Genomic DNA, 21,162 nt, shown 5'->3' on the forward strand with positions numbered 1-21,162 from the left:
AGGATAATGTGGTCAAGTTCATAAAATTGTGTCAGTTGAGATGGGTCGGACATGTAATATGACTTGAAGAGACAGATCCTGCAAGGAAAGCCTGCTGCAATGAACCTGGAGGAAAAAGGGCTAGAGGATGACCAGGGTTGAAATGGAGTGATAAGATTGGAGAAGATGCTGCCCAAGTTGGCTGCCGTAACTGGAGGTCTACAACAAAGTCCAGAGAGGAATAGTGGAAATTTCTCGAGGAGGCCAAGTCCCACCCTGGAATGTAGTGCCAATGGAAGAAGAAGAAGAAGAAGAAGAAGAAGAAGAAAAAGATGATGATGATGATGATGATGATGATGATGAAGTATTAAGGATTAAAATTATATACAGATGGCTGTATGGGTAGAGACCCAAAAGTCGATACAAAATTATTAAAAATTATAACATATCCTTATATGTCTGGCAATTCATCAGTGTCACAGGCACTGTGACTTCAAACCAGCCCTGGGACCAACTATCACATCCTCCAGTGAACTGTAATAGATGCAACCACCAACAATGATTTCATCTAATATCAAAACTTCTTCTCTCTCTAGAGTGCAGTTCTATGCAGACAAAACGTGGCCAACTTGCTAGCAGTCACCATTCTGGGTGCACCATGCTGTTGCTCACACACTGACAGCTATGTTGTGCTTAAATGTTACTATAAGAGAAAGGAACCCAGCTGCCTCTTGTATTGTGATGCACTAGCTTCTAACAGAATGTCTGAAATTCTCATTAACATAAGACATGTTGAAAAATATTTTTTGCACCGAGGATAAACACTAGTCTTTGTACTTCTGTCATTTATTAACAATGACAGCAGTAGATTTTGCAGTTCCTGCTACAGTGGTGGATTCATTTAATTGAACCATGGAAATGTGATGCCTGGTTGGTTAGACCATGTTTCTTGTAACATCAGATCAAGGGAAGCGTATGGATACACTGTCATCCAGGTGAATGGCTGCTCAAAATATGTACCATGCCACAGATGCATGGCAATAGGGGCAGTATTATAATGGGAGACATACACTTGGCCTTCAATGGGACCTTTGGTAGTAATTAAAAGCACCCTGAGAGCTATGGACTATGTGAACATTACTGCATAGCAATAGCATCTCTTCATGCTTGATATCTTCTCCAATACTGATAGTGTTGTCCAGCAGAACCATTATTCATATCACAAGGTCAGAATGGTGCTGCAGCATTCTGAGAAGCATGATAGTGAACTTGTGCTAGTGTTTTGGCAACCAAATTCTTGTCATCTGAATCCAACATAGCACATCAATACCTATGTGGCAGGATCAGACACCAGCTCAGCACCCATGAATTGCCAGCTCACAATTTTCAGGAATTGTATGACCTGTACTTACACATTTTGTGCCAAAACCTAATGAAAGCTACAAAGGATTCATTAAATGCATTCAATACAGAATTGCTGTTATATTTGATTCCAAAGTTTGACAGACTCATAGTTAAGTAAGTGGTCATAATGTTTTGTCACATGAGTGTAGAAGGACTAACATATATAAATTAAAGTATAAAAAGTATACTGTGTTCCAGTACAGGCTATATATGACATGACCATATTATATACCTATTTACCTGAGTTGTGGATATTATGGCCTCGAGAAATGTATGGAAATGCTGCAAAGACATTACATGTTTTTTAATTAGGAAAAAGAGTCTGACTGCTCAAGACATACATAATGTGCCAGAAGACTGAACCAGTAAAACATATACATTTTATGTATATAGTACTGTCAGTAGAGCTTAAAAAGATATTAGTGGTGATCCTAATACGACTATTACAATTTTTTGGGGGGGCAGGGGGGGGGGTGCGAGGGGGGGGGGGATGGGGGGCATCATCAGTCTTCTGATTGATTTGATGCAGCCCGCCATGAATTCCTCACCTGTGCTAACCTCTTCATCTCAGAGTAGCGAGTAGCACTTGCAACGCACGTCCTCTATTATTTGCATTCCAATCTCTGTCCTCCTCTACTGTTTTAGCCTTCTACAGCTCCCTCTGGTACCATGGAAGTCATTACCTCAACAGATGTCCTATCTTCCTGTCCCTTCTCCTTATCAGTGTTTTCTACGTATTAATTTCCTCTCTGATTCTGCGCAGAATCTCCTCATTCCTTACCTTTCAGTCCACCTAATTCTCAACATTCATCTGTAGCACCACATCTCAGATGCTTCCATTATCTTCTGTTCTGGTATTTCCTCAGTCCATGTTTCACTACCATACAATGCTTTACTCCAGACGTACATGCTCATAAATTTCTTCCTCAAATTAAGGCTGATATTTGATATTAGTAGACTTCTCTTGGCCAGGAATATGCTTTTTGCCATTGCAAGTCTGCTTTTTATGTCCTCCTTGCTCCATCTGCACTCGTTATTTTACTGCCTAGGTAGCTTCATCTACTTCATGACCATTGATCCTCATATTAAGTTTCTCGCTGTTCTCATTTCTACTACTTCTCATTACCTTCACCTATCTTTGATTTACTTTCAATCCATTCTCTGTACCCAAAGAAGGGCAGCACATTCTGTATTATCGTGAAATATGGTAGAGTGTGTCACTGAAATGATACAGGATTTGGGCTGGACATCATTAAAAGAAAGTCGTTTCTCGTTGTGACAGAATCTTCTTACGAAATTACAATCACCAGCTTTCTCCTCCAAACGTGAAAATATTTTGTTGACAGTGACCTACATAGGGAGAAATGATCATCACAATAAAATAAGGGAAATCAGAGCTCGTACGGAAAGATATAGGTGTTTGTTTTTTCTGTGTGTTATTCTAGATTGGAATAATAAAGACTTGTGAAGGTGGTTCAATGAACCCTCTGCCAGGCACTTAAATGTGATTTGCAGAGTATCCATGTAGATATAGATGTAGATGTAGACTGTTCATTCCATTCAGCAGATCATGTAATTCTTCTTCACTTTTACTCAGGATAGTAATGTCATCAGTGAATCGTATCATTGATATCCTTTCACCTTGAACTTTAATTCCACTCCTGAACCTTTCCTTTATTTCCGTCATTCCTTCCTCAATGGCCAGATTGAACAGTAGGGCAAAAGACTACATCCTTGCCTTACACCCTTTTTAATATGAGCACTTTGTTCTTGGTCATCCACCCTTATTATTCCCTCTTGGCTGTTGTACCGGATCTCCGGGCGGGGACTACTCAAGAGGACGTCGTTATCAGGAGAAAGAAAACTGGCGTTCTACGGATCGGAGCGTGGAATGTCAGATCACTTAATCGAGCAGGTAGGTTAGAAAATTTAAAAAGGGAGATGGATAGGTTAAAGTTAGATATAGTGGGAATTAGTGAAGTTCGGTGGCAGGAGGAACAAGACTTTTGGTCAGGAGATTACAGGGTTATAAATACAAAATCAAATAGGGGTAATGCAGGAGTAGGTTTTATAATGAATAAAAAAATAGGAGTGCGGGTTAGCTACTACAAACAGCATAGTGAACGCATTATTGTGGCCAAGATAGACACAAAGCCCATGCCTACTACAGTAGTACAAGTTTATATGCCAACTAGCTCTGCAGATGATGAAGAAATAGATGAAATGTATGACGAGATAAAAGAAATTATTCAGGTAGTGAAGGGAGACGAAAATTTAATAGTGATGGGTGACTGGAATTCGTCAGTAGGAAAAGGGAGAGAAGGAAACATAGTAGGTGAATATGGATTGGGGGGAAGGAATGAAAGAGGAAGCCGCCTTGTAGAATTTTGCACAGAGCATAACTTAATCATAGCTAACACTTGGTTCAAGAATCATGAAAGGAGGCTGTATACATGGAAGAAGCCTGGAGATACTGACAGGTTTCAGATAGATTATATAATGGTAAGACAGAGATTTAGGAACCAGGTTTTAAATTGTAAGACATTTCCTGGGGCAGATGTAGATTCTGACCACAATCTATTGGTTATGAACTGCAGACTTAAACTGAAGAAACTGCAAAAAGGTGGGAATTTAAGGAGATGGGACCTGGATAAACTGAAAGAACCAGAGGTTGTAGAGTGTTTCAGGGAGAGCATTAGGGAACAATTGACAGGAATGGGGGAAAAAAATACGGTAGAAGAAGAATGGGTAGCTCTGAGGGATGAAGTGGTGAAGGCAGCAGACGATCAAGTAGGTAAAAAGACGCGGGCTAATAGAAATCCTTGGGTAACAGAAGAAATATTGAATTTAATTGATGAAAGGAGAAAATATAAAAATGCAGTAAATGAAGCAGGCAAAAAGGAATACAAACGTCTCAAAAATGAAATCGACAGAAAGTGCAAAATGGCTAAGCAGGGATGGCTAGAGGACAAATGTAAGGATGTAGAGGCTTGTCTCACTAGGGGTAAGATAGATACTGCCTACAGGAAAATTAAAGAGACCTTTGGAGAGAAGAGAACCACTTGTATGAATATCAAGAGCTCAGATGGCAACCCAGTTCTAAGCAAAGAAGGGAAAGCAGAAAGGTGGAAGGAGTATATAGAGGGTTTATACAAGGGCGATGTACTTGAGGACAATATTATGGAAATGGAAGAGGATGTAGATGAAGATGAAATGGGAGATAAGATACTGCGTGAAGAGTTTGAAAGAGCACTGAAAGACCTGAGTCAAAACAAGGCCCCGGGAGTAGACAACATTCCATTAGAACTACTGATGGCCTCAGGAGAGCCAGTCATGACAAAACTCTACCATCTGGTGAGCACGATGTATGAGACAGGCGAAATACCCTCAGACTTTAAGAAGAATATAATAATTCCAATCCCAAAGAAAGCAGGTGTTGACAGATGTGAAAATTACCGAACTATCAGTTTAATAAGTCACAGCTGCAAAATACTAACGCGAATTCTTTACAGACGAATGGAAAAACTGGTAGAAGCCGACCTCGGGGAAGATCAGTTTGGATTCCGTAGAAATGTTGGAACACGTGAGGCAATACTGACCTTACGACTTATCTTGGAAGAAAGATTAAGAAAAGGCAAACCTACGTTTCTAGCATTTGTAGACTTAGAGAAAGCTTTTGACAATGTTGACTGGAATACTCTCTTTCAAATTCTGAAGGTGGCAGGGGTAAAATACAGGGAGCGAAAGGCTATTTACAATTTGTACAGAAACCAGATGGCAGTTATAAGAGTCGAGGGGCATGAAAGGGAAGCAGTGGTTGGGAAAGGAGTGAGACAGGGTTGTAGCCTCTCCCCGATGTTATTCAATCTGTATATTGAGCAAGCAGTAAAGGAAACAAAAGAAAAATTCGGAGTAGGTATTAAAATTCATGGAGAAGAAGTAAAAACTTTGAGGTTCGCCGATGACATTGTAATTCTGTCAGAGACAGCAAAGGACTTGGAAGAGCAGTTGAACGGAATGGACAGTGTCTTGAAAGGAGGATATAAGATGAACATCAACAAAAGCAAAACGAGGATAATGGAATGTAGTCAAATTAAGTCGGGTGATGCTGAGGGAATTAGATTAGGAAATGAGACACTTAAAGTAGTAAAGGAGTTTTGCTATTTAGGAAGTAAAATAACAGATGATGGTCGAAGTAGAGAGGATATAAAATGTAGACTGGCAATGGCAAGGAAAGCGTTTCTCAAGAAGAGAAATTTGTTAACATCGAATATAGATTTAGGTGTCAGGAAGTCGTTTCTGAAAGTATTTGTATGGAGTGTAGCCATGTATGGAAGTGAGACATGGACGATAACTAGTTTGGACAAGAAGAGAATAGAAGCTTTCGAAATGTGGTGCTACAGAAGAATGCTGAAGATAAGGTGGGTAGATCACGTAACTAATGAGGAGGTATTGAATAGGATTGGGGAGAAGAGAAGTTTGTGGCACAACTTGACTAGAAGAAGGGATCGGTTGGTAGGACATGTTCTGAGGCATCGAGGGATCACAAATTTAGCATTGGAGGGCAGCGTGGAGGGTAAAAATCGCAGAGGGAGACCAAGAGATGAATACACTAAGCAGATTCAGAAGGATGTAGGTTGCAGTAGGTACTGGGAGATGAAGAAGCTTGCACAGGATAGAGTAGCATGGAGAGCTGCATCAAACCAGTCTCAGGACTGAAGACCACAACAACAACAGGCTGTTGTACGTATCGTATATGACCCATCTATCCCTATATCCTACCCCTATTTTTCTCAGGATTTTTAACATCTTGCACCATTTTACATTGTTGAACACTTTTTCCAGGTCGACAAATCCTATGAACATGTCTTTATTTTTCTTTAGTCTTGCTTCCATTATTAACTGCATCATAATCGTCTCTCTCATGCCTATACCTTTACTAAAGCCAAACTGATTGTCATCTGGCACATCCTCAATTTTTTCCCCCCATTCTTCTGTATATTATTCTTGTCAGCAACTTGAATGCATGAGCTGTTAAGCTTATTGTGCGATAATTCTCACATTCGTCAGCTCCTTCCATCTTTGGAATTGTGTGGATGATATTTTCCTGAAAGTCAGATGGTATGTTGCCAGACTCATTCATTCTACACACTACCATGAATAGTCATTTTGTTGCCACTTTCCCCAATGATTTTAGAAATTCTGGTCGAATTTTATCTATCCCTTCTGCCTTATTTGATCTTATCTCCTCCAGAGCTCTTGTAAATTCTGATTCTAATACCATGTCCCCTACCTCTTCTAAATCAACTCCTGTTTCTTCTTCTATCACATCAGACAAATCTTTCCCCTCATAGAGGCTTTCAATGTATTCTTTCCACCTATTTGCTCTCTCGTCTGCATTTAACAGTGGAATTCCCATTGCACTCTTAATGTTATCACCCTTGCTTTTAATGTCACCGCAGTTTGTTTTGACTTTCCTGTATGCTGAGTCAGTCCTACGAACAATCATTTCTTTTTCGATTTCTTCATATTTTTCATGCAGCCATTTCATCTTAGCTTCCCTGCACTTCATATTTATTTCATTCCTGAGTGACTTGTATTTTTGTATTCCTGAGTCTCCCAGAACATTTTTGTACTTCCTCCTTTCATCAATCAAGTGAAGCATTTCTTCTGTTACCCATGATTTCTTCGCAGTTACCTTCTTTGTACCTATGTTTTCCTTCCCAACTTCTGTTATCACCCTTTATAGGTATGTCAATTCTTCTGTAACTGTAGTGCCTACTTAGCTATTCCTTATTGTTGTATCTATAGCCTTAGAGAGCTTCAAGCATATCTCATCATTCTTTAGTACTTCTGTATCCCACTTCTTTGCATATTGATTCTTCCTGACTAATGTCTTAAACTTCAGCCTACTCTTCATTACTACTATTTTGTGATCTGAGCCTATATCTGCTCTTGGGTATGCCTTACAATCTAGTATCTGATTTTGGAATATCTGTCCGATCATGATGTCATCTAACTGTAATCTTCCCGTATCACTCGTCCTTTTCCAAGTATGCCTCTCTTTAACAGAGTATTCACTATTACTAGCTGAAATTGATTACAGAACTCAATTAGTCTTTCTCCTCTCTCATTCCCTGTCCCAAGCCCATATTCTCCTGTAACATTTTCTTCTACTCCTTCCCTTACAACTGCATTCTAGTCCCCCATCGCTGTTTTTCATCTCCCTTTACGTACTGTGTTACCCTTTCAAGATCCTCATATACTTTCTCTATCTCTTCATCTTCAGCTTGTGACATCCGCATGTATACCTGAACTATCATTGTTGGTGTTAGTTTGCTGTCTGTTCTGATAACAACAACCCTATCACTGAACTTTTGACAGTAGCACACCCTCTGCCTTATGTTCCTTTTTATTGAAGCCACAGGAGGCAAGTAAACCAAAAAACTTTGAGATTTACTATTCTGTAAATGTGTGCTTTGGGAGAGAGGGGGTGGGAGGGGGGGGGGGGGGCAGAGCCTGGGAGGAGTCATAAAACTTTGACCTGCTGAGCAGCAGGTAGATGATCGCCAAAAAGACAGGTGGCCTTGTGTCAGCCAAAATTGCAAGTGTAAACAGCACAAACTGTGTCATACATAAACGCTAGTATATATTAACCGAAATTGATCAGAGAGCACATACCACTTGTTGCTTAGATATCTACAAGGCCTGTTACTGAAGGATGTCCTTAAAGAAAACAAGTGTTGAAATGCCCACCATATCCATTCTAGTTATTTGGCAGCAGTGGCTCAATGGCAAAGTGCTAGAGTACAAACTGAAAGATCACAGTTCAATCCCCAGTCAGTCCTTGGGTTTTTATAAGTCACTTACCACTTCTTTCGTGTCTGGCAATGTTGATGTGAAAATTGTTGAGTTACACCGTAATTCAGAATACACATTAAACTATAGGTACCCCTATAAAAGGCTGCATAAGTCAGCCAAAAGGTCAGAGGAAGGAAATGGCATACCATCACCAACAGGAGCGGGCCTAGTAAAGCACTGTGGCGTTCACAACTAGCTTTTGATTGATGACAGGTACTTTTTGCTCTGAGTTTACAGCAATGAACATTGCGTGACTTTCATCTGTTTTCTTTGTGGTTAGCAATGGGGACTTCATGAAGGAACAGCTTGTTCTCAAAGTGAAAACTTATTACAAACGCAATGTATGTTCTGTGAAGATAGCTTGCAAGCTCCATGGAATGTTTGGTCAATGTAATGCACCAAAAAAGTGGACTGTTATGACACTTATTGCTAAATTTTACAAAACTGGTTCATTTGTGGACATTATAGCCTCAGGGCATCCTCATACTAGTCATTCTGGGGAAAATATCGCTGTGTTGAGTGATAATGTTGCTATAAGTCTGGTGTAGTCTATTTGCCAATTTTCATAATTGGATATTCCCAGAACCAGCAGTCAATGAATCTTAAACAATATCTGTACCTTAGAGCCTATAAAATCCAATTGACACAAGAAATGAAGCCAATGATCACAAAAAGCAACAAGCATTAGGCTATTGGGTGCTTGCAAAATAAGAGTGGACAATAATTTCATCGAGGAATTATTTTCTCTGATGAAATGTACTTTCTATTCAACAGTATGAAAAAACAAAATTGCAGGACTTCAGGCTACAGTAAACCCTTGAGTAGTCCTAGAGAAACCACTACATCCACAAGTGCCTGTGTAGTGCAGTATTTGGGCTGACAGCATAACTGAGTTGCAGTTCTTTGAAGATGTTGCTGGAAAGGTATTATCAGTGGAGAGTGAATGGTACTTCAATATGTTAAGAGAGTTTTTTTGGTCTGAAATTTGTTTGTGTGAATGCTAAAGGGGTTTGGTTTCAACAGGATGGCACAACCTCTCAAACGTCAATTGCAACAATGGAGCTGTTACAAGAAAGGTTTCCTGACCATGATTTCTTGCAAAGGTGACATGAATTGGCCAGCTAGATCTTGTGATTTGATACCATGTTATTTCTTTCAGTGGGGGTATTTGATACCTTGCATATAACCAACAAACCACAATCACTTCCAGAGCACAAGGCTTTGATTCAGCATGTCATTTCAGAACTATAGGTGCAAGTATGCTGTAAAGTTGTGGAAAATTTCATCAAAAGATTAAGAGTATATCTACAGAATTGTGCAGAGTATTTCACTAATACTGTATTTCATTCATAATCACACATTGCATACACCGAAATAGTATGTAATTTACTTAAATTCATCAATACATTTATAGATTATTATGTGCACAAAAGCTACGTTCTTTATGGGGCATCCTTTACTTTCATGATCTAAGTGAGAAGAGTGCCATGATCTTTGCTGAATAACAGTAAAGTTAATCACCACTGAAGCCTGATTTGTTCAATAAAATGGCTGCCAGGAATTACTGTTACAGTGTGGTTGGGAAAGGATATTTGGATTATTATTCCAGGTTACCATGTAGCTTTAACAGTAATGCAGATTTTACAATCTGAAATGCCGACTGGTTATTTTGTCGTCCTTGTCTTCTTGAACTACAGTTTCAGAGTAAAATTCAGTCGAGAAAAATAATACAGTATGAGACAGAACTGCTAGCCAGCATATAAAAACAGGAGGTGGAAAGTGTACTACTGCCAACAGACACACATAAAAGTAAGAGAGACACACTACCTACCTTTGGACCTAATAGTTCTTTCACCAGGGAGGCTAGAAGAATAGGTTGGAGAAAGTTTAAAAAAGAAAGAGAGATCACTCAGAGACCTGCCTGTAGTGATGGCGAAGGAAGACAAAGATCAAGGGAGGGGGCATGGCAGATAGAAATGTCTGTGTCAGAGACCTACTATCTCTGACCACCACCAATGTACCATCTCTGACCTACACTCTCGTGAGACCTCAACATTTCATCTTTAAACCCTGTCCTACCTTACAGGTAGGTCTCTCTCATCCTGAGGTCTGAATGATCTCTCCTCCCTTGTTAATTTTCCCCAACCTATACTTTTCTCCTCCCTCACAAAGGAAGTACTAGGTCCAAAAGCTAAGAAGTGTACTACTACCAAGATACAATTTTATATCTGTATGTAGGCAGTACCACACATTGCCTCCTGAAGAGAAATATGGCCAGCCATTCTTTCTCACAGTTCATTAGCTCATTGTTTCTCCTGTTCAGTGGATTAATTGCTATTATCACATGCTTCTTATTTTTGACTAATAATTCTGCTTTTCACCAGTCTGCTAACCCACAGGTTGTTGTAAGGAAAATCTCCTCTCAGAACATACAAAGTTCTCAATTATATGAATATATTGTTAAGACTTTCTGAAAGATATAACCATCATTTGACTGTACAACAGCTCTTGTTTCACAATCTAGATTTTGACCCTAGGCCATCATCAAGTGTCACAACTGCAACAGATAAACACATAATAAAAGTACGAGTATCAGACAAAGTATCAGAAAAATAGCACGGCAGACAGCCCATACATTGATTTAACTGTTTGCCCTGCTATTTTTCTGATAATTTCTTTGATATTTGTACTTTTATTGTGCTTTAATCTGTTGGATTGTAACACTTGATAATGGCCTAAGGCTGAAATCTAGATTGTGAAATAAAACCTGTTGTATATCCAAATGGCGGTTATATCTTTCAGAAAGTTTTGTATGACTGTGGCTCCATATAAAAGTGAAATCATTATATTATTAAGACTTATTCCAAAGAACAAATCAAATATATTCTTGCAAAATTTTGTACAAACAGAAGTTCATAGGATTATATATCAATCTGTATATGCTCAATAACTCTACCATAATGATGACAGACTGTCAGTTAACAACATCCATCCATCTTGTTTAAACCATTTTTCGTCTAGTGGTCTTCAGCTGTTGACTTTGCTGACCACTGGCTCTGCCCAGTTCAACTTTCACTTTCCTGGCAGATGGTTCATACCTAATAGTAAAGAGAATAAGATTGTGAAAATGGTATTGTACCATCTTGAGTTGGCAGAAAAAGAAAAAAATGAGAGAAAAAAAGCAACATTTTGCAAAAATTATGTATGACCTTTTAAATCATTATATAATAACTTATTATGTCAAGATCACTTAATAACCACACAGTTCTCATTACTGGTTTTGGCAGCTGATTGCCATCTTCAGATATAATTAATACCCTAGCAGCTTTGTCATGCTATATAACAATTCCAACTATGCACTCTGAATACCATGAAGTCATAAAATATGTCAATGAATTATGTATCATCTCTTTTAATATGTGATTACATAATGTGTAATTGACTAACATATTTTACAGGAGTTCATGAAGAAATTGTCACATTGTAACGTAGCTGTTAGTGGATTAATCACATCTTAAAATGGCAACTAATTGCTGAAACAGCTAATGTGAACATTGTAATTGTTGAGTGACCTTTAAGTAATGAATTATCATCACCAGCATGTGTCACTATGAACAAGTCAAATCAGTGAGGGATTTCGGTTACAAAAGGGTCAACCTACAAATAGATCATCTAGCATTTTCAGATGACCTGGTATTTTTTCTGACCCTATGGAAACAACCACTAGATGGAGAGAACTGCTGAAGGAAAAAAACTGAAAAACCACAGGTACAAATCTACTTTGAGAAAACCAAATTTATTACTAACATTAAAGCAGCATCCAAGATAATTAAAACTAAATATGGAAAAATTGAGAGAATTAACAAATTCAAGTAGAAATAACTGAACAAGACATTTTGGAGAAAGAAGCTGTTAAAGCAAGGTTTAATAACCTTGGATTTTTTTGTTAATTTGTGAGTAATCAAGCACTGAATGTGAAAGCGTTAATGGAATTAACAAACAAAAATGCACTTGGATGTGGGCCAAAGAATGTGAGCAAGAATTCCAGAAAATCAAGAGACTACTGCTACTACTACTGTCAGTTTGTTGAAAATGAGGAAACAGTAGAAAGAAAGCCTATCAGATTTGCCAGTTATGTACTAAATAAATGGCAAAGAAGATATTCAGTGATGGAAAAGGAGCCACTAGCCATAGTTTAAGCTTTTAAGAAGTTTAGGTACTACGTCATCTAAAGAAAAGTAAAAGCATTTACAGATCATAAGGCTCTGGTGTTCCTAACTGACTGCAGGTTAATGCACAGGAGATTAATGTGAAGGTTGGTAGCTCTTCAGGAATATAACTCCACTATTGAGTATCTGCATGGAGACAGTAATACAGTAGCAGACACATTACTCAGGCTACTAATGCTATGGATAATGTCGAACATAATGAAACATGACAGAAAGAAGTCTCCACACTATATTTGATGAAAGTAAGGTAAGTGGATAAGGTGAAAGATGTGTTAATGAATATGAGGAGGCTGCAGAATAGATACAACATGACAAAAATGACTAGAGAAGAATGGAATAGGAAGAGAAATGACAGTGAGAAAGCACTACATAATACATAAAGAAGTACTATGTCATGGAGTAAATACTGATAAACAACAGTGGAAAATCCATTGCTTGGCGCATGCAGTTGAAATGCTTGTATGGCTAATGCACTTCACCTACACAGACCTTGGTGAGAAAAAATGAATGGATGAACCTAAAGAGAACTGTTACTTTATTATTTTGGATAAGACACTGCAAAAACTCTTAAAATCCTTTAGTGTTTGTCAGAGAACTAACGCTTAAAATATGAGCAATAAAATGGAAACGCATAGCATCATACCACTTTAAAACATTGAAAACAATATCAGCTGACTTGTATGGCCTCTTCCAACAACACAGAGAGGACGCAAGTACATTTTGCTAGTTTTGTACTGGCTGAAGCATGGGAGGCTGTAAGCATGAAGAAAAGGTACAGGAAAAGCAGTTTCTGACAAAATCCAGAAAGGCTATGAAATGGAAGTTGGTAAACCAGAGAAGATTATTAGTGATAATGGGACACAATTTACATTGGATAGCTGGAAAAACATGCTGCAAGAATTGGATATGAAACTGATCGATAGAATAAAGGGAAATGCTGATAGAAGAAGGAATAAGTCTAATAAGGGAACTAATACAATGAATTATTAGGTTAATGATTTGGTTCTCATTAGGTTAAGACAAAGTCATCCAAGTTCAATTCATAAGTAAAGAAGAATGAATGAAAGATCTTACGGATAACTAGAATACCACACCTCAATGCAGTACAGGTTGCAAATGTGAGGACAGATATAAAAAAATGAGGTGCATATAGTGTTGTTGGCATAAAGAATTTCAGTAAATAATAACCTCAAGTGGGACAAACATTCTTTGCTGTGTCAGGTAATTGACGACTATCAGGTGCTGAGTTAATTGACAACATTATTTCATTTTTGTTTCATATTGTCAATTATTCCTCTTCTATCATTCAGAATTGCATGTATCATCTTTATTATCCTTCACTATCAAAGCTAAGTTTAAGACAAGTAAGCAAGGTTAAGAGAGCTGAAAAAAAAAAATGTTGACAGATGAGAAGTAGATGTTCACAGGAAATCATATATGTATTTGCATCAAGGAAACATGATATGAGAGTACTGGTATGTGTTGATATTATACCAGTATGTGATGGTAATCTGCAGTGAACAAATGGAACTAATGCTTCTGGACTAGATTCTACTGAAAAGCAACAATCAATAATATGTCTTGATTTGTAGAACACATTCTATATTTGTGTTAGCAGTAAGCACAGTTGTTAGTGGATTGAAGTAAGTCTGAAGCATTTATGGCTCGCCGGCCATTGTGGCTGAGCGGTTCTAGGCGCTTCAGTCTGGAACCGCGCGACCACTACGGTCGCAGGTTCGAATCCTGCCTTGGGCGTGGACGTGTGTGATGTCCTTAGGTTAGTTAGGTTTAAGTAGTTCTAAGTTCTAGGGGACTGATGACCTCAGATGTTAAGTCCCATAGTGCTCAGAGCCATTTGAACCATTTATGGCTCAACCTATATAATGGAACTTTTTTTTCATAGTATGTACAAAGACTACAGTTGCAACAGAATCCTTAATGAGCGCAGTTTATTAATGAACACATAATTTTGAGTAAAACAAAGAAGTTTAATATACAATCATAAAGGCTCTTAACAAACAAATACTAATGAAAATACCTTGTATTGTACAGTACCGTATAAGTTTGCTGCAGCAGAAGAAGTGGGTTACACAGAACAATGTGAGTGTCATGATGAAATAATAAAGCCATGAAGAAACTGGAATTCACATAGATGGTAACAGAAGGTGGTACAGCTAACACACGGTCTTGTAGTCATAACAAAGTTTGTATTAAGTTTGAACGTTGGTGTGCTGTTATAATGAGAGTTTACTGCATGACAGTTATTTCTGCTAATATGATTTATTTTGAAGCGTATAGGCAAGGGAGGGTCCTGCCAATGAAGTTTATGGTGTATTAGCAAAATTTACAAGGCAACAGGTTAGTTGGCCAAAGCGAGCTATGTCTGTAGAGATTATTTCAAGCAACAGATTAGTCAGCCAAAGAGATTTGTGATCATGCATATTATTTAAGGTTACTTGTAGGTCATTCACTGATTAATGGAAATAGAGGTATGGGGCAATGTGGTTTCCACCAAAGATTAATGAAATGTTGGGGAGCAGATACACACATCTGATAAGTGTGAGATACGGCATTGGCAATACAAAGGATGCAAATGAGACAAGAATCTGTACATACAAAATACTGAGAATAATGCCACAATATGCAATAAATATACAGGAGTGTTGTGCACTTGACAAAACTCATGTTTACCTTACACAAATGATTAAGCCGGTGGCAGAATATTTGCATAATGTGGTGTCACCGCCAGACACCACACTTGCTAGGTGGTAGCCTTTAAATCGGCCGCGGTCCGTTAGTATACGTCGGACCCGCGTGTCGCCACTGTCAGTGATTGCAGACCGAGCGCCGCCACACGGCAGGTCTAGAGAGACTTCCGAGCACTCGCCCCAGTTGTACAGCCGAATTTGCTAGCAAAGCTACACTGACAAATACACTCTCATTTGCCGAGACGATAGTTAGCATAGCCTTCAGCTACGTCATTTGCTACGACCTAGCAAGGCGCCATTACCAGTTTATATTGAGATTATAAATCATGTATCAACAAGAGCGATGTTCTCCAATTATGGATTAAAGTTAAGCATTACATCAACTACATACTTTATTTGCTACTATACATTCCCTTAACTGTTCCAGACCTCACGCCAGTCTGCGTGAGCTTTAACGCGTGCATTTCGGCCTCCTCTAGCAACACTGTGTTGGCTCTTCTGCCAACACAACACATAACCTCATGAAATGCTCCACACTTTTCATAATAAAATATCTTATTCCAACTGAGAGACTAACACAGAGAGGACAATTATTTTGAGATGCTGATCTACATATACACATTAACACGCATGATTCACAAAAACTTTGGTTGGTTTGAGAATGGGCATAGCCCAAAACTAGTCACTGACTAAACAAACATACATTTTTGTTGCAACTCTGGCTTCTCTTTCTGCATCAAAGATAGTTATTAGATTTCTGAGAATGATAAGAGTTACAAGATGAATTTAACAGACATGCAATGTGAAGGTAGACTAGTGGACCCACATGACTCATAAGAGGTGTAGGCCATTAGTGTCAGCTGTTTGCTGTCACAGTGACAATCTCAGATGAAGCCACATGCCTTAAATCCACAAGTATCATAAACCACTGAAAACTTTGAATTCTGACTGTACTTCTGAACTAAATAATTTAAAGAGATTATACAGATTACATTACATATTACTGTAAATGTTAATGAGCAAAGAGTGTTGTTAGGATTTATTGTGATATATTACAGTTCTGGCTTCAGCTATGTAAATTAAGTTACTAACCAATGTTATTTTTCATGTCTTGCTTGTACATGTGTAAGAGTCCTGTATGTTGATGTTGGAGGTGAAAGAGAGACAGAATAATCACTCTGGCTGCTGCATGGGACAGTCTGATGTCACACAATGCAAGGTCATGCTACAGATGGCACACCAGACCCCAGTAGTTGTTTGAATTAAGGGAATCCTTCTATGTCTACATCTATACTCTGCAAGCCACAGTGAGGTGCATGGCAGAGGGTATGTCCCATTGTACCAGTTATTTGGGTTTATTCCTGTTCCATTCACAAATGGAGGGTTGAAAGAATGATTGTTTGAATGTCTCTGTGCATGTAGTTATCTTCATAATCCCAATGTGTGTGATACATAGGAGTTCTAGTATATTCCTAGAATAATCATTTAAAGCTGGTTCTTGAAACTTTGTTAATAGTCTGTCTTGGGAAAGTTTACATCTATCTTCAAGCATCTTCCAGTTCAGTTCGTCCAGTATCTCACTGACATTCTTCCATGGATTAAACAAACTGTGGCTATTTGTGCTGCCCTTCTCTGTATACGTTCAATATCACCTGTTAGTCCTCTCTGATACGGGTCTCACACAACTGAGCAATGTTCTGGAACTGGTCATATGGGTGATTTGTAAGCAATGTCCTTCGCAGATTGATTGCACTTCCTTAGTATTCTACCAATAAACCAAAATCTAGCACTTGATTTACCTATGACTGCAACAAATACACCACCTCAATTTCCCATCTGCCTATCCTTTTGATATAAACTTAAATGTTCCCCAAAAGTCTCACTGCTATCAGTTTTGGGTTTCAACCAGTTCTGCACTTAGTGTTACATCACCTTCACTGTTTTTCAGGAGCACTTCAAATGCTGGCACTTTGTTGTGAATGCTTTGGCAGCTTACCATTAGGATTTTAATACTCTCATATGTGGGAGGCATTTCTTCCAATCTTACGCTGATACTTCTAGGTTTCCTTCATATTGAAAAGTGCTTGTTTGTTGAAAAAATTACATCAACAAAATATCTGAAAAGTCCTTATAAACTGTTTAAGTGTAGTGTTTTATAGGAAGAGAATGTATGTCAATGACATTAATTTATAAAAGTGTAAAAGATTAAACATCTGTGCAGACAAAAAAAAGATTACACATAACAAATACATGTATTACAGTTAAATTTATCAGTGTGATCATATGACTACTCACGCACAACTCCATCAGGAAAATGTTAAATAAAATCTTAATGTTAAGATTTTGTAGTGTAAATAAACTAGTTACTGATGTATTACAGTGCTGAAGGTTATTTTTTTGTTTAAAACTAGTGTGTTGAGTTACAGAAATAGACTTAGTGAAGTGATCACTAAATGATTTGTTTCAGTTGTGATAAAATCTCTAATTGTTTATTGTATACTAATTAAATATTTGGTTAGTATTTCCTAATATTGTTCATTGAACTCAAGAACAGTGCAAATTAATATTGGGTTCCTGATAGAAATAGCACCTCAGTGTGGTAAAACTGCTACTGAGAGATCCTTGGTCTTTTTTTCAGTTTTGTTCATAGTTCTGAAAGCACAACTTTTTTTCAAAATTGTCTGTTGTTTGTGAGAATATTCCAGATTTGGAAATCTCACAATGCAGGGGGTGTGTGACATTTCTGATTTTAGGAGCCATAATATCCTACCCCAAGTTTCACTTCATATTTTAGATGAGACTGCATTAGCTGATGTGTGCTTTAAAAACTGCAGTGAGCTGCAGACAGCAGATGGTACAATGGGTACATATTCTGTGAGAAACTGTTCCAGAACAGGAGCCAGTGTGCCACATCTTTAAGTTTCATTTATTAATATTTTAAAAGTATAACACAGATTTAATTTCCTATCATGCTATCAGCCCCTCACAAGTAAGCTGTCATCCACTTGCTTCAGATGAAACAATTTTCAGTACCATTAGAATAATGATGTCCAGGTGAAGCTTTTCATCATAGACTTCCACCAACAATCATCACTGAGTAAAGTAATTCATGCTAAATCAGTCAATTATGAGCAGTCTGATATGGCACTCTGATAGGAGAAGATCAGTACAGAAGAACTGCATGATTAAGACCTGAGTTATGTGCCACAGATAATGATCTTAAATAATTGCTGTTCTGTGAGCAATGCAGATAAAAGCAGAGTACAGAACCTATAGACTGATTTGTGAATGTAATTCAACAATGTATTTAGTATACCATGATTACTAGTGTTACATACATGAACTGCAATGTGTGTGACTTTGTAGGTGTGTGTTGGTAATTATTGCTGGCAGTTTATGATTTTATCTGTCTCATGTGTTATAAATAAAATAAAAAGCCATTGGTGTCCCAATTAACTTTGGATACTCATTTAATAGTGTACAGAGCCTTAACCAACTTGCTAGTAACTTTCTTACAGCCACACCTCAAAAACGGAGAACTTGTGACCTAAGGGGGTTGAAAATAAATAAATCGCCAGGTCCTGATGGGATTCCAATTCGGTTTTACAGAGAGTACTCTACTGCATTGGCTCCTTACTTAAATTGCATTTATCGCAAATCTCCTGCCCAATGTAAAGTCCCAAGTGACTGGAAAAAAGCACAGGTGACGCCTGTATATAAGAAGGGTAGAAGGACGGATCCTCAAAATTACAGACCAATATCCTTAACATTGGTTTGTTGCAGGATTCTTGAACATATTCTCAGTTCTAATATAATGAATTTCCTCGAGAGAGAGAAGTTGCTGTCCATGCATCAGCACGGCTTTAGAAAGCATCGCTCCTGCGAAATGCAACACGCCCTTTTTACACATGATATCTTGCAAACCATGGGTGAAGGGTATCAGATGGATGCCATATTCCTTGACTTCCGGAAAGTGTTTGACTCGGTGCCCCACTGCAGGCTCCTAACTAAGGTATGATCATATAGGATTGGTTCTCAAATATGTGAGTGGCTCGAAGACTCCTTAAGTAATAGAACCCAGTACGTTATCCTCAATGGTGAGTGTTCATCGGAGGTGAGGGTATCATCTGGAGTACCCCAGGGAAGTGTGGTAGGTCCACTGCTGTTTTCTATCTACATAAATGATCTTTTGGATAGGGTGGATAGCAATGTGCGGCTGTTTGCTGATGATGCTGTGGTGTCCGGGAAGGTGTCGTCGTTGAGTGACTGTAGGAGGTTACAAGATGACTTGGACAGGATTTGTGATTGGCGTAAAGAATGGCAGCTAGCTCTAAATATAGATAAATGTAAATTAATGCAGATGAATAGGAAAAAGAATCCCATAATGTTTGAATACTCCATTAGTAGTGCAGCGCTTGACACAGTCACGCCGATTAAATATTTGGGTGTGACATTGCAGAGCGATATGAAGTGGGACAAGCATGTAATGGCAGTTGTGGGCAAGGTGGATAGTCGTCTTCGATTCATTGGTAGAATTTTGGGAAGATGTGGTTCATCCGTAAAGCAGACTGCTTATAACACTAATACGACCTATTCTTGAGTACTGCTCGAGCGTTTGGGATCCCTACCAGGTCGGATTGAGGGAGGACATAAAAGCAATTCAGAGGCGGGCTGCCAGATTTGTTACTGGTAGGTTTGATCATCACATGAGTGTTACGGAAATGCTTCAGGAACTTGGGTGGGAGTCTCTGGAGGAAAGGAGGTGTTCTTTTTGTGAATCGCTACTGAGGAAATTTAGAGAACCAGCATTTGAGGCTGACTGCAGTACAATTTTACTGCCGCCAACTTATATTTCATGGAAAGACCACAAAGATAAGATAAGAGAGATTAGGGCTCATACAGAGGCATATAGGCAGTCATTTTCCCCTTGTTCTGTTTGGGAGTGGAACAGGGAGAGAAGATGCTAGTTGTGCTACGACGTACCCTCCGCCATGCACCGTATGGTGGATTGCGGAGTATGTATGTAGATGTAGATGTAAGTGGTACATCTTCGATTGTGGTGTCCCTGCTAGCACAGGGACAAGGATGTCTTATGAGACACAAGGTGGATGGACAATCACAGTATCTCAGTATTCTGTATTGTTGTAGCAGAGTACAATCCACTACAAAAGGAAACAGCTACATGTTATCTTTCCTAACACAAACAGTGGAATGAACGAATTTGCAGAGTGCATACTGCATCAGACACTAAATGCAGTCATCACATTCAGTTGCTATAAAAGTAGGCTTTCTGACAGCAGTATCTTTCCATTCACTTCACTGCCATCCCGTCTCACTATCTTCTCAACTAGTGCTTTCTGTTTGTATCCTCCATCTCTTATAAGTACAATCTGATTTCTGTACAAGCTGCACATAACCTATTGCTCCCTGTATTTTATCCTGCTACATTAAGAATTACCAAGAGGGTATTCCACCCAACATTGTCAAATGTTTTCTCTAAGTCTACAAACCCTACAAATGTTGGTTTGCCTTTCTTTAACCTAACCTCTAATCTAAATTGTAGTGTCACTGTTGCCTTCTGTGTTCCTATGTTTCTCCAAAACCCAAACTGATCTTCCCCAAGATCATCTTCTATCAGTTTTTCCATTCTTCTGAAAATAATTCATTACTGTTACACATTGTAACAAAATAAAAAAGATCTGAGATGAAATAAAGTGAGGAAGGCACTCCAACTCTCCAGTCCCCCTCAACCAAAGAAAACAATGTGTAAATCCAAGATAGGGGGACGGGGAATTGTTCACAGAGATTTTTAACAAGAAAGACTGTTTTTTGCCAGTTATATTATTATGTATCAAGTAAAAAGCTAAAATTCTTAAGGAGAGATCAACAGTTCCTGTGTTTTCATCACGGTCTACGGTAGAGTTACATAGCATGAGTTGATAGTCATTTGTTTGTTTGTTTTGAAAGCTAGTGACCACTTG

At 38.5% G+C, this 21,162-nt stretch overlaps 1 protein-coding gene across 1 annotated transcript in view; it reads right to left on the reverse strand.

Moving 5' to 3' along the window:
* Window positions 1-11,227: 11,227 nt before the first annotated feature.
* Window positions 11,228-21,162, reverse strand: part of LOC126092558 (protein-L-isoaspartate(D-aspartate) O-methyltransferase) — a 114,071-nt gene continuing 104,136 nt past the window's right edge. Inside the window, exon 7 of the mRNA XM_049908228.1 lies at window positions 11,228-11,342. Coding sequence (XP_049764185.1) covers window positions 11,246-11,342 — 97 coding nt within the window. The 3' untranslated portion in view covers window positions 11,228-11,245. The remainder of the gene's footprint in view (window positions 11,343-21,162) is intronic.

This window comes from Schistocerca cancellata, chromosome 7 (assembly GCF_023864275.1).
Source record: "Schistocerca cancellata isolate TAMUIC-IGC-003103 chromosome 7, iqSchCanc2.1, whole genome shotgun sequence".
Taxonomy (NCBI): Eukaryota; Metazoa; Arthropoda; class Insecta; order Orthoptera; family Acrididae; genus Schistocerca; species Schistocerca cancellata.